Genomic DNA, 13658 nt, shown 5'->3' on the forward strand with positions numbered 1-13658 from the left:
TTCTGGACTCTCAGTTCTATTCCATTCATTATGATAACTTCTTATACATTGCTGTGAGAAGTTTGAGTCAGATGGTTCCCTTTGAGTTGCATTCATCTTGCCTAGGCTGTGTTCTTATTAACTGGGCGCCTTATAGCAATAGTGATTTTCTGGAAGGCTGTTTACTTGCGAAAAGCTTTCTAGAAAGACACATTTTAAAGTTTCTCAATTCCCTGCTTAATTGATGTTTTCTTTGCCTTCATAGAGTTGTAAAGGTCAAAATCTCTAATCGTGACTTTCTTTCTTTGTCTTCTGTCTTCTTGGCTCTCCTTACAGCTTTGCATTTTGAATTCATATTTTCCTCTTAGGGAGCTGTTTTGAGCCCCCATGGAATTTGAGAGCAAGGTCAAGTGAGTTGCATACATTTGTGCAAAATCTGGAGTTTCAGCACTGCATGGGCTTTATTATAATAAAGCCCTCTTCTAATCAAGTATATCCATAGTTGACTAGGATTCTGGCATGTAGCCTGAAGGTAGTAGGGCCAGCTGGCAGTCTTCTTATGGCTTGAACGCCATGTTGGACCACACAGGTACCTTTTCATCCCAGGCTATTCATCTTAGAAGTTCAGTTTCTAATCTTAGAAGTTGGAAACTCTTTTGGTGGAACAGGAAAGTGGAAAATCAATTCTTATTGATGCTGTGTAAAGATTGCCAGGAATATCTATAGAATACAGGTAATTCAGTTTGTCTGCTTTTCCTAGTCAGTTAACCAGGTGATAGTGAACCTCTAACCAGGCATGTATCCTCTTAAACTCCTAAAATACAGATTTAACTTAATCATCATTCGAGTACCTGTACTATGTAGATATTCATCCATGTAATCTCTCTCAAAATACCACTTTCCTATTAGTTTAACAGTCATTATGCTCTAGTTCTTTCAAGACACATATCAGTTGGATAATAAACACATAATTTTTCTTCAGAATTGTAAAATAGAATAATCAGTTATTCTGTGCTTGCCATTGATTTAACAAATATTTGTACACCTTCAGTGTGCTAGGAAGAATGCGAGGTGTTATCTCTGTCAGTGTATTGGGAACCCTTGGCACAGTGTTTGGCTAGCATTTATAGGTGAAATCACTCACCTTTGTGATTGGCTTAGGACCTTCTTCCAGGTTTTCCCCCTACAGGTTAGTCCATGATTGGACTTAGCCAAACATGCTAACAATCAGAAACTTTTATTCATCCATTTATTCAATAAATGTTGATAGAAAGCCTCCTGTTATGCCATATGCTGTGATTGCTGCTGGCGATACAAAGGTGAAGACTGACAGCCGCAGTCACTACCCATGGGCTGGGCATCATAAAATGATGTTGCTTATTAACACTAAAATGATTGCAACAGATCACTCTTACGTGACACATGGTACTATGAGAACATAGAATAGTCATCCATTCGTTAAACCAGAAAACCCTAAGTGCCTACTGTGTGCTAGCACAGTTTGACTTGGGAAGATCAGGAACAGCTTCTGAGAGGATGCGACAGTTAAGCTGAGATCTAGAGAGGAGTGAGCCGGGTGAAGGGATAGTGGAAGCGCCTTCCTGGCCGAGAGCACAGAGGAACAGGAAGAAAGCTAGTATGGCAAGAGGCCAAGACAGGGACACAACCAGACTGAGGTGGGACTTTGTGGGCTGTGTTGAAGACTTTGCCCCTTGTCCTAAGAGCAGAAGGAAACCACTGAAATGTTTGAACCGGAAGCCACCTTTTACACAAGCCTGTGACCTAGGTCTTTTTTTTTTTTTTTTTTAAGATTTTTAGAAATTTCATGTAATGTCTGAAACATTTATATTAACATATTTCCATACATATTTCCATACAAATACAAATATAAGATTTTTAGAAATTTCATGTAATGTCTGAAACATTTATATTAACATATTTCCATACAAATAACCCAATGAAAGTTTAGTATTAGTTGTTTTGTTTGTTTTTTTATACTGCAGGTTCTTATTAGGCATCGATTTTATACACATCAGTGTATACATGTCAATCCCAATCGCCCAATTCAGCACACCACCATCCCCACCCCACCGCAGTTTTCCCCCCTTGGTGTCCATATGTCCATTCTCTACATCTGTGTCTCAACTTCTGCCCTGCAAACTGGCTCATCTGTACCATTTTTCTAGGTTCCACATACATGCATTAATATACGATATTTGTTTTTCTCTTTCTGACTTACTTCACTCTGTATGACAGTCTCTAGATCCATCCACGTCTCAACAAATGACTCAATTTCGTTCCTTTTTATGGCTGAGTAATATTCCATTGTATATATGTACCACAACTTCTTTATCCATTCGTCTGTTGATGGGCATTTAGGTTGCTTCCATGACCTGGCTATTGTAAATAGTGCTGCAATGAACATTTGGGTGCATGTGTGTGACCTAGGTCTTAATTAGACAAGGTTAGCTCTTACACAGATTTGATTTTGAGATAGGAAATGTTAAAACTTTAAAGTTCTGTCTGATGCAGAGTGTGCTTTAGAATTACCTGGAGGACTTGTTAAAATAGCTTTTTGGGCCCCACTGCCAAGAGATGCTGTAGGTCTAGATGGCGTTCAAACTTTCAAATTTCTAGTAACCTCCCAGAAGATGCTGCCGCTGCTGGTCCTACTCGTGGACCAGATTTTGAGTTGCAGTTATTTAGAGCCACAGAATTAACTCACCTTTCGTTTGTTATTGTTTTCCTCATGCGTAACCAGCAAAGGATCATTTTTAGTCATGTAGTAACAAGAAATATTTGTTTCACAAGCTATCAATATATTTTATAGAAGCTACTTCAGGGCTATAAATTATACTTATCTGTGTACCGTCCATGTGTATGATATGTGATTCTATGAGACGATGTGGTGTATTCAATATTGGGCAGACATAGCCCCAGAAGTCCAGATACTTAAAATCAAAGAAATTGTGATTACCAAAACCTTATAAAAAGTTAAAGTGCTAACTTCATAGCTGTTAAGATTTTGAAATTTAGAACAATATGGTTTGGGTTTGGAAACAGTTGGTGTTTCAGCAAGAATAAACCTATTATTATTGAATCAGTTTTTTATTTTTGTTTTTCTAGATCTAATTACTTGTTTAGACACTGCATCCAGTTTTTTGGAACCTGAATTCAGGTATGACCATATTTGTGACTTTCTTTTTCTTAAATGTTACTCTTCATCTACTTCATCCTCATCTTGTATACTTAAGATTAATGTACATGGTGTGACTCATAATCATTGTTCTGAAACATCAATAAACCAGAGCTTCTGTAAAACCACTGAGTTGCCATGTTTAAATTTTGCCTTAACTTTTAGCATTTGAATCTTCTCCACAATGGAAGTATAATTTGGATATACTTTAAAAGTAGGACTAGTCACTCTTCAAAATCTGGCAAAACTCCTAATAAAGGTAGAAGAGCCATTTATCTTTGCTCAAAAAGAAGTAACAGGATGGTTTAGGCTGTTAGAGAATTCCTCACTGTTCTTACCCAGGTGGCATTTTTATTAATACTACCGTTTCCCTGCTTTACGCCCTTGTCTCTTGCTTGGACTAGGATTAACTTGGAATTGATTTCCCTTTTCTAACCTTTGCTGGCTTTTTTCTGCCATTCACATTCTAACCAAGTTATTTCCTAAAATCTGTATTCAATCACTGCCCTGCTTTGAAATCTTCAGGAGCTACTTATTATGACAAAATGCCATCCCTATTCCTTAGCCTGGTTTTCAGGGTCCTTCACAAGTAGTCTTGGGGCCATTTTTCTAGTCTCACGTTAACGTACTCATGTTGAAACGTCTCTGGATTATTTATACTGCTCTGAGCTCTCAGAACTTTTGTCTGGAATCACTTTATTCTTCTCTGTTTAGCAAATTCATTCTCATCTTGGAAGACCCATCTCACTCACCTCCCCCAACTTGCTACTGCTCCCCAAAGAACCTTCATTTTGTCTTCAGGAATGGCTCTCTCTCTGTGGGCTGGGGGGGGCTCCTCAGCCCTCGTGGGGGGTTGTGGTCAGCAGAGGTAACCCTGGCATCAGTGTATGTCACACGGCCCTGCCAGAGGATCAGCTGTCTTGGACCCTCCACTCTCCAGCTCCGTCATCACCACCCACGTGCAAGCTGCCGTCTTTTCTCGCCTGGACTACCTAACAGGGTCGTATCCTCCACTCATGGTCGTTACAGTGTCTTTTCTTTCCAGGAGCCAGGATAACTTTTTTAAAAAAATAAAAATCAGATTATATGTATAGACCATCAAAATCCTTTGTTGACTTCCTCTTTTTACTTAGAAACATACTCCAAGCCTCCTCACCATAGCCCCCCTGGCTTCTGCATGATCTGATCCCCGTCCCCCGTTCTAAACTTCTCTCAGACTAATCTTACCTGTCTCACTGCACTCTACCTGCACTGGTTGTCCTCGGTTCCAGACACACACAGGCCATCCTGCCTCAGGGACATGCTGTTCCTTCTGGTTGTGGCGCACATCCCTGCACTGTTCCGGTGGCAGCCGGTGGTTCTCTGCTGAGGCTTCCCTTCCTCAGAGCCCCGTCCACCGACCGAGGCAGTGCAGAGCCCTGCATGTGAACACGAACTCTGGAGCCCATCTGCCACAACACAGCTGTGTGACCTGGGCACACAGCTCATCAGTTTCCTCATCTGTAAAATGAGGATAATAATAATACCTACCATGTAGGGTTCTTATGTGGATGACTTGAAGTGTACTTAGAATGTTGCCTGGGACATAGGAAGTTTGCTGAATGTTTGTATTACTTTTATTAAGTTAGATTCCTCCCGGTTATTTCATAGAGTGCCTTTTCTTTATAGCATAATCATAATCTAATCTAATTAATCATAATCTAATTAATCACGTATCCAATTAATGTATCCTCCCACCACGGGAATGTAAACCCAGTGAGGATGGCACCATATTTGCCTGGTTGACCTTTGTAAAGCCAGTACCTAGCACAGCCCAGCACTTAACAGACAATGTAATAGACATTCAGGTAAATGTGTTAAGTGGGTAGGTGGATGAGTGAGTGAGTAAATAAATGAATGAATGCCAAACATTTTTTTTAAATCAACCTAAATTTGATCAGTAGAGAGTTGGTGAAATAAATTGAGGTTCATCCACAAAGTCAAATGTAGCTATTAAATATTATGAATAGCTCTTACAGTAGAAATATGTCTGCCATTTATTATGAAGCAAAATAAAGCAGTATGTAGAATATGAAATAATTTTTGTATATATGTATGTGAAGACATGTAAATGGGTGGAAGAAAATCTTAAGGGCTTTTTAGAAGCGGTGGTTCTCTCAGAGTGGTGAGATTATGGTATTTACATTGAACTGAAAACTGAGTAAGTGACATTTTTTGGTCCTTTTCCCCAGAAAGTACAGCACTATATACCCTTTAACTTGTTTTTATTTCACAGCAAGTACTGCCCAGCTGGTTGTCTGCTTCCTTTTGCTGAGATATCTGGAACAATCCCTCATGGATATAGAGATGTAAGTTGGATATAGACTTATGTTAAAGTGATGATAAAACTTCATTTTTTAAACTCCTTCATAGGTAGATGTGTAATCTATTGTATATCTTTATCTTGATTTTTATTTTCTAGGAACTACTTCTTTTTAGTAATATGTAACATTTTGCTCTTTTTCTTCTGCTAAAAATCTGTTTTGTGTTGTATCATCAATAATCTATCCCAAGTTTATTGAGAAAACTGCCCAGATCAATTAATTTCTAGAGGAAGAAGTATAAGTGTCTTGTTTATGAATTATCAAAAGAAAATTTAAAACTAATCTTTTATCTTTCCTCCCTGAAGTCCTCACCATTGTGCATGGCTGGTGTGCATGCAGGCGTAGTGTCAAACATTTTGGGTGGCCGGATTAGTGTCGTAATTAGTAAAGGCATCCCGTACTATGAAAGTTCTTTGGCTAACAACGTAACGTCTGTGGTGTAAGTATATATGCTGTTTATAATAAGCGTGTTGCACGGGGTGGGATAGGGATGAGTTAGACTTGAGCAGTATCACTGTTGATGGTGTTCATGAAATAACATTTGTGTGATAAGGACAAACGTTGATGGTGTTCATGAAATAAACTTTGTGTGCTCGATATCTGAGTGTATTGACGAGCGCAGGCAAGGTCGTGCTATCTTGGCTTGTTCTCTGTCAGAAAGGTTGGTAGTCATTTGGAAGAGTGATTTCTTCTTTTCTAAGTGTTGAAAGAGCCCAGAGTGAGTCTAGAAGTATATTGCCAAATCCTTACTTCATTTTAAAGATCAGAAGGAATAACTAAGTACTCTGTTCCTTATAGCCTGTGTGGCCAGTGATGGATTAGGATAATTGAAACACTTTGAATATAAATCAAATTTTGACTTAAATCAGAGATAGTATTATGAATCCCTCTCATCCCAAGAGAATATTTTAAGAATGTATTTTCATGGTATTTATGATCTATACTGTATTACAAAACATAGACTAGGCATCAAAAGCAGGAGAGGGCTTCTCTGGTGGCACAGTGGTTGAGAATCTGCCTGCTAATGCAGGGGACACGGGTTCGAGCCGTGGTCTGGGAAGATCCCACATGCCACGGAGCAGCTAGGCCCGTGAGCCGCAGCTACTGAGCTTGCGCGTCTGGGGCCTGTGCTCCGCAACGGGAGAGGCCGCGATAGTGAGAGGCCCGCGCACCGCGATGAAGAGTGGCCCCCACTTGCCGCAACTAGAGAAAGCCCTCGCACAGAAACGAAGACCCAACACAGCCAAAAATAAATAAATAAATAAATTTAAAAAAAAAAAAAAGAAATAAGGCTTTCTGTTTACTTATTTAAAAAAAAAAAAGCAGGAGAAATTGAAACATTGAATAGAAACATAGTAGGAGTGATCTGTTTGTAAATCTTGCATCTTAGACATGCTCGGTCCTGCAGACAATAAGCGTAATTGAAGCCAGCTTCTCTTCAGGTCCTAGGCCAGTTTCATTCAGAAGGCAAGAGTGTGAACCGTACTCAGGACAGTGTAAAGCAGGAGGCAGCAAACTTTTTCTGTAGAGAGCCAGCTAACAAATATTTCAGACTTTATGGGCCACATGTCTGTCACTCATTCTTTTTTGTTTTATTTATAACTTTTTAGCTATGTAAAAACTATTCTAAGCTTTCTGGCCATACAAAACAGGCCATGCATGGGCTGTCATTTGCTCATCCCTGCTCTAGAGTCAGCTACCTTTCTTTCCTTTGGTTTCTTCTGGATGATTTTATGCAGATCGTTTTCATTACTTTCCACTGTTATACCTTTAGAAAGAATTTTTTTTCATGAGTTCTCTCTTTCATATTTAAAAAAATGGACAGGTTGCATCCATTTGTGATGATTTGAACGTTGTGCTAAAGGCAGGAGCATACACTGATGATTTTGATGATTTTATCCCTCCAAGTTCCTTAGGGCCCTTTGACCTGCCATATGGTGAACTAATAACTAATAATCCCACCCCTCCACTCTCCCCAAGCACCTATTCTGCCAGTTACTTTGAAATTCAAATGCAGTGCTACATTGTAACACTGAAACTTTTTCTTAGATACATTGATTTCCAGTAACAAATGCAGTCTCTCTTATCAGTAGCCAGCTTTTCTTCTGTTTGCCCCAGGAAGCTTGAGCCTCTTTCTATGAGAATTACACTTTTCATTATGTATTCCCAAAAAGCAATTGCCACAGAAACACTTTAGTAATCAATTTATTTCATGAAAAAGAAATCAAATAAGTACATATTGAAGGTTGCATGGATGCACTTGCGTAATCATGTATGAAACTAGGCACTAGATACTTGTAGAGAAAACTGATTCTGCTGTCTAATATATAGCCATAGACCGTTCTTAGTGAAATAAAAACAAAAGAAAGCTTTGCTAAGACAAATATGAGGAAATCATGTGGTTATATGAGTGTCACCAAAAAAGTTTTTCTCTCTTTCAGGGGACACTTATCTACAAGTCTTTTTACATTTAAGACAAGTGGTAAGCCTCTCATGGACTTTATAACTTATCATAATTTGTATAATAGCCAGTATTTTTTGAACACTGTACATCAGGCACTTTGCCAATTGCTAGGTTGGGTTTTGGGTTTTGGGTTTTTTTTTGCACTTTCTCATTTAGTTATCACGAATAACTCTATGAGGTAAAATAGGTACTTAATAATTTAATGAATGGAATAAACTGGAGGTTTTTATTAATAGGGAAGTGATCATGTAAGCATGGAAGTTACCTTAGAAAAAGGGAAGTTTGAATATGTCTGAAGTAATTAACTCAATCAACAGAAAATATTGAGTGCCTTTTTTCATTTGTCAGGCACTGTTCTGGTGCTAGTGAAACAAAAGTGAGCAGAATAAACAAAATTGTGCTTTCCTGGAGCTTACATTCTGGAAGTGAGAGATTGACAATAAACAGCGGATAAGTAAATGAATGTTTATAACGTCCTGTTTACAATATTATAAAAGATGTAGAAAATAAGGCAAGGAAAGAGGACAGGCAGTTCAGAAGGGACAGGTTCGAAGTTTAATGTGGGTTGGGGCAGGCCTCATGGAGAATGTGACATCTGAGCAAACACCTGGAGGAGGAAAGGGATGCGAGTTGCCCTCTGGGGAGAGTATCCCAGGGAGAGGGTAATGTGTTGCCATTAAGCTAGTGATTACTGCTGTGAATAAATACATCTGTACATTCTCTGATGAGACATGAAGACATAGACCCAAGAAACATTTGCATACTTTTGAAACCCTCTAGTACAGTATATTGTCAGCATAGTGTATGTTAATTAAAGGAACAATTAGAGTTTCCAATGAGCAAGTGTTTAGAGAGTTTTGAGTTTATATCTGGAAACCAAATTACTTTCTTCTCTGTTTCAGGTTGTTATGGAACACTGGGCATGGAATCTGGCGTGATTGCCGATGCTCAAATAATGGCATCATCTGTGCTGGAGTGGACGGACCACACAGGGCAAGAGAACAGCTGGAAACCCGAAAAGGCCAGGCTGAAAAAACCTGGACCTCCTTGGGCTGCTTTTGCCACTGATGAATATCAGTGGTTGCAAATAGATCTGAATAAGGAAAAGAAGATCACAGGTTAAGAGACATAATTTTCTAGATGATTTATAATACTAATTTCATTTGGAAACCTGGTGACATCTAAGAATTTCATAGAAAATTAGGTCACTGCAAATTTAATTATATGGTTTTAAGTTTAGTGTACTGATGTTAATATGACCGAAGTTGGTTTTATAAAGCATGGCAGAGGAGAGGAGTTGTTATTTGATTCTTACTAGCGTTTCTTTTCATTGTAAAGAGATTCTTTTAAGGTCGTGTTTCAGTAAAGGGGTCTTGCGACATCTGAAATAACCATCTCCTATAGTCATTAAGAGAAATTTGTGTTCAAGGAGTCCATTTTAAGTGCTACAAATAATATTCCACATGTGCCAAGTATAAATTTAATTATTTAGAGCAACTTAACAAATGGTCAGAATAACTGGTTAGGATTGGTTTAGATAATTTTGTTAAAGACTTATTTTGCTTTGGTTCTAAAAATAATACCAGTAATCTTCTTTAATCTATTCATTCCCAGGAAGTCATTCTTTCTCAGTAGGTGAACTATATTTTGCAGTGTCGTGAACACAAGCTGCCAAAATACAATAGTCCTTTCCTTACGTGTGCCCATCATTCTTCTTGTCTCTACAAGGGAGCAAAGCCAAGGATTTAGTTACCATTAGGATGAAACCGTGCACTTAGATATGGTAATGTGCTGGAGCCAAAAATGTTTCAACAGTACATTTTAGGTGTTAATGCTTCAGTGATGACCAAGCTTCAAAGATCAGACCGTGAGCGCTAACGAAAGGACCTCTCCATTCCCAGGCATTGTAACCACGGGCTCCACCATGGTGGAGCACAATTACTATGTGTCAGCCTACAGAGTTCTGTACAGTGACGATGGGCACAGATGGACTGTGTACAGAGAGCCTGGTGTGGAGCAGGATAAGGTAAAGTGATTACCAGAGTATTTTTAAAGAACATTAAAAAAGGGGATGGGGGGTAGGTGGCCTTTGCCAAAAGCCACAGAAGCTCTTCCTGTGTGTGATAAAAATTAGATATCATTTGGTCTTACTCTGCCCTCTTCTGGTTATTTTAGGTAGTGTTAGTTATTGGCCTTCCCCTTCTACCTATGGTTAGGAAATTCTCAGTGCTTCTAGGTCCCTTTTGATGATTGTTAAGGGTAAGTACTTTCCTGATTTTTTTTTTCCAGTACATTTTAATTCACTTGTTTAAATAATTCATTAAGAAATAATAAAAAGGAACTTTAATTTCTTGTCCTGAAAAAGCTTTTCTTATCAATCCACAGAATGATGGAGAGCCTAACTTGTTCCTAGATTTCTACTCTAGGCCAGCGGGGGTGGGGACAAAAGAGCTAAAGGTAGAAGGGCATTAAATTGTAGGATATTATAGAAAGGTCATGTCAAGATCACCTCACCAACTTTTGTCGTAGAAAACAACTTTTTTTCCACCTGAAGAATTTCCTTAACTTCTGTGGTAATGATGAACTATCGTTTTAGTTAGCAAAACATGACAATGCTTAGGGGTAGAGAGCGAGTAGGTAGAGGTGGCTCTCAACTAGAGGTTTGTTACTTTCCCCCGGGCTCCTGGACCTTGGTCCACCCACCACAAGGGGTCCCTGTCCCCACGGAAGGTGGATGCCTCTCATCTAGAATTGAAATTATGAGCACATTTTTTCAATGAAACCTCCCTGTGAGTTTTGTTTCAGTTTTATGATACTACCAGTTCTCTGTCATATACGTGATATGCTAATATATTTTCACTTGCCACTTTTCTCACCTCTCTGTTCAAAAAACTCCAGGGATTCCCTTTAATCTTTCATATGGATCTAAACTCTTCAGCTGTTACTCAAGGCCTTCTTTCCTCTCTTCTGCTTGATATCACATGAACTTCAATCTTTGGTGAGCCTCCACCCCTTGAAGCAGATAAAAATATTGTCTCTAAATCTAACTTACTTCTGCCTAATGCCCCCAAACTTACTTTTTCCTATTAGCACATCCATATTTATTTGTACAATAATATTTGCTATACTTGTAGAATATAGTTAATTTTTTGAAATTATAAGTATTATCCATGCTTATATTATAAAAACATCCAACAACACTGAATTATATTTCTGAAAAACTTTTTTTGGCTTCCTTTTTGAAAGATAATTTCACTGGGTGTAGAATACTAGGTTGACAGTTTTTTCTTTCAGTACTTTAAATATGCAGGTCCATTGCTTTCCAGTCTGCATTGTTTTCAGCAAGAATTTGTTTTAAGCAATTTGATTATGATGTGCCTTTGTGTAGTTGTCTTCATGTTTCTTCTGCTTGGATTTCTTTGAGCTTCTTGGATCTGTGGGTTATAATTTCTATCAGATTTGGAAAATTATAGGCCCTTTTTTCTTGAATATGTTCCCTCCTCAATTCTAACTACATGAAGATTATGAATCTTGAAGATGTATCAGTTCACTGATGCTCTGTTTATTTTTTTTCCAGTCTTTTTCTTTCCATGTTCCAGTTTGGAAAATTTGTATTGTTTTATCTTTAAGTTCACTAATCTATTCCTCTTCGGTGTCTGATCTGCTATTAATCCTATCTGGTGTATTTTATCTCCAACATTGTATTTTTCACTTCTAGATATTCAGTTTTTGGCTTTTAAAATTTCTTCCATGTCTCTCCTTAACATGCTCATGCTTTTCTTTACCTCTAAAACATATGGAGTATATAATAACCCTTTTAATGCCCTCGTCTACTAATACTATATACTAACATGTCATATCTGGGTCTTTATATATTGTTAGATATTATGGGTCCTATTTTACATGCCTGGTAATTTTTGATTGGTTACCAGACATTGTGAACTTTATATTGCTTGGTGTTCGATTTCCTTTTTTTATTATTACTCCTTTCAATATTTTTGAGCTTTATTCTGGGATGCAGTTAGGTTCCTTGGAAATCATGTGATCTTTTCAAAGCTTACATTTTAGGTTAGGCAGCACCTGAGCAGCTTTAGTTCTAATTTTTCCCCACTACTGAGACAATACTGTTCTAAGAACTCAATCCAGTGTCCCATGTAGGTGAGGTTTCTCCACTCTGTTGGCAACATAAGCTGGCCCGGCCCTGTATGGCCCTGAGAATTGTTCTCCTGCTCCTTTCTAGTGGTTTTTTTTCCATCCGCAGATAGTTTAGTTAAAGGTGTAAGGGGAAACCCCAACAGACCCTAGAAGTCTCTGGGTAATTCTTTTCTCTCCCACGCTCTGCCCTGCAAATTCTAACTGCCTTAGCCTCTCCATCTCTGAGCTCTCCCTCAATTCAGTGAGACCACCACGCTCTTTCCAGGCACTACTGGTGCAAGAGAAGGGCTCACGTCATTTGTTTTCCTCCCCTCGGGGAGCATTGCCCTATGCTGCCTGTTGTCTAGCCTCTGAAAACCATTGTTGCATATATTTTATCTGATTTTTCAGATCTTTAAGGCAGAAGGATAAATCCAGTCCCTGTTAGTCTATCGTGGGTAGAAGTGGAAGTCCTTACATTGAATTACATGAAATAACAGTCTTTTTTGCCTCACTTATGTTTGTCCATCTGCTCTCTCATCTACTCCCAACTCAGGGGTAATTGATGTATTCATTTTCATACCCTTTCTAAGCACGCATACATGCATGAGCACATACACAAAGATTCAGACTGCTTTTGGTTTTGTTTTCAGAAAATGGGAATGTATATACAAGTTGTTTTCATAATATATTGCTTTTTAATAGTATGCCATTTTTGTGTTTGGTAATATCCAATAAAATGTAAGTTCCTTGAGGGTGAAAACTTTGACTTCCATTTCCATTTCACCCTTGTGGCACCTGTGAACCTCCACATTACATGGGGGGGGGGTCATAATAAATGCTCATACATTAAATGTAAATCCTTTGTACTTAGTTTTTATGAAATCTTTTTCCTTTAAGTTTTTTATGAAGATGAGATGGCAGTATGGAGTAAAATTTCAGGGATAGTTTTTATGTCCTAAGGTGATGATGTTTAGTTACTGTTCCTGTTCCACTAATATAATAGACTGCAAGGAATTGCCTTCATTTTACTTGAGAGTAAAATCTGAGGAAATAATGGAAGCTTACTAGTTCAGAGATTATTGTAGCTTCAGACCTCTTTAAAAATGAAGGGTATTAAATCATCTTAGAAGTTTATAGTCGAATGCCATTTGAATCAGCCAGGAAGAAAATAGCTATAATATTCGGAAATAACTTGATTGAGGAGTTAAACATTTACTTGTTCTCACATTGACAAAAAACCACTTGGATTTTCGGCAGGTACCTGTTTATTAATGGTCTTTAGAAACTGCCTAGGTAATTTGGCCTGAAGGAACGAAGAGGGCTCTTTTTTGCTTAGTGGAGCCCTATGGTTAAGTCAGAAGACACAGATTCAAATCACTGCTCTAAATTGACTGGCTATGTAGTCCACTTACATTGTATAAACTGCAGTGTTCTGGGTTCTGCCTATTTTGTAGGCTTGTCATGAAGAACATCTGAGTTAATTATATGAAGATGCTTTGTAAATAATTAAGAGCTGTTC

The 13658-nt window shown here is 38.3% G+C and overlaps 1 protein-coding gene across 1 annotated transcript in view; it reads left to right on the forward strand.

Annotated features, from left to right (window-relative positions):
• DCBLD2 (discoidin, CUB and LCCL domain containing 2) overlaps positions 1 to 13658 on the forward strand; it is a 92397-nt gene that overhangs the window by 62445 nt on the left and 16294 nt on the right. The window contains exons 4-9 of the mRNA XM_082460404.1: positions 3106 to 3157; positions 5451 to 5523; positions 5844 to 5977; positions 7980 to 8020; positions 8905 to 9120; positions 9904 to 10028. Of these exons, the coding sequence (XP_082316530.1) occupies positions 3106 to 3157; positions 5451 to 5523; positions 5844 to 5977; positions 7980 to 8020; positions 8905 to 9120; positions 9904 to 10028 (641 nt within the window). The remainder of the gene's footprint in view (positions 1 to 3105; positions 3158 to 5450; positions 5524 to 5843; positions 5978 to 7979; positions 8021 to 8904; positions 9121 to 9903; positions 10029 to 13658) is intronic.

The sequence above is a fragment of the Balaenoptera physalus genome, assembly GCF_965194825.1.
Source record: "Balaenoptera physalus genome assembly, chromosome: 4".
Taxonomy (NCBI): Eukaryota; Metazoa; Chordata; class Mammalia; order Artiodactyla; family Balaenopteridae; genus Balaenoptera; species Balaenoptera physalus.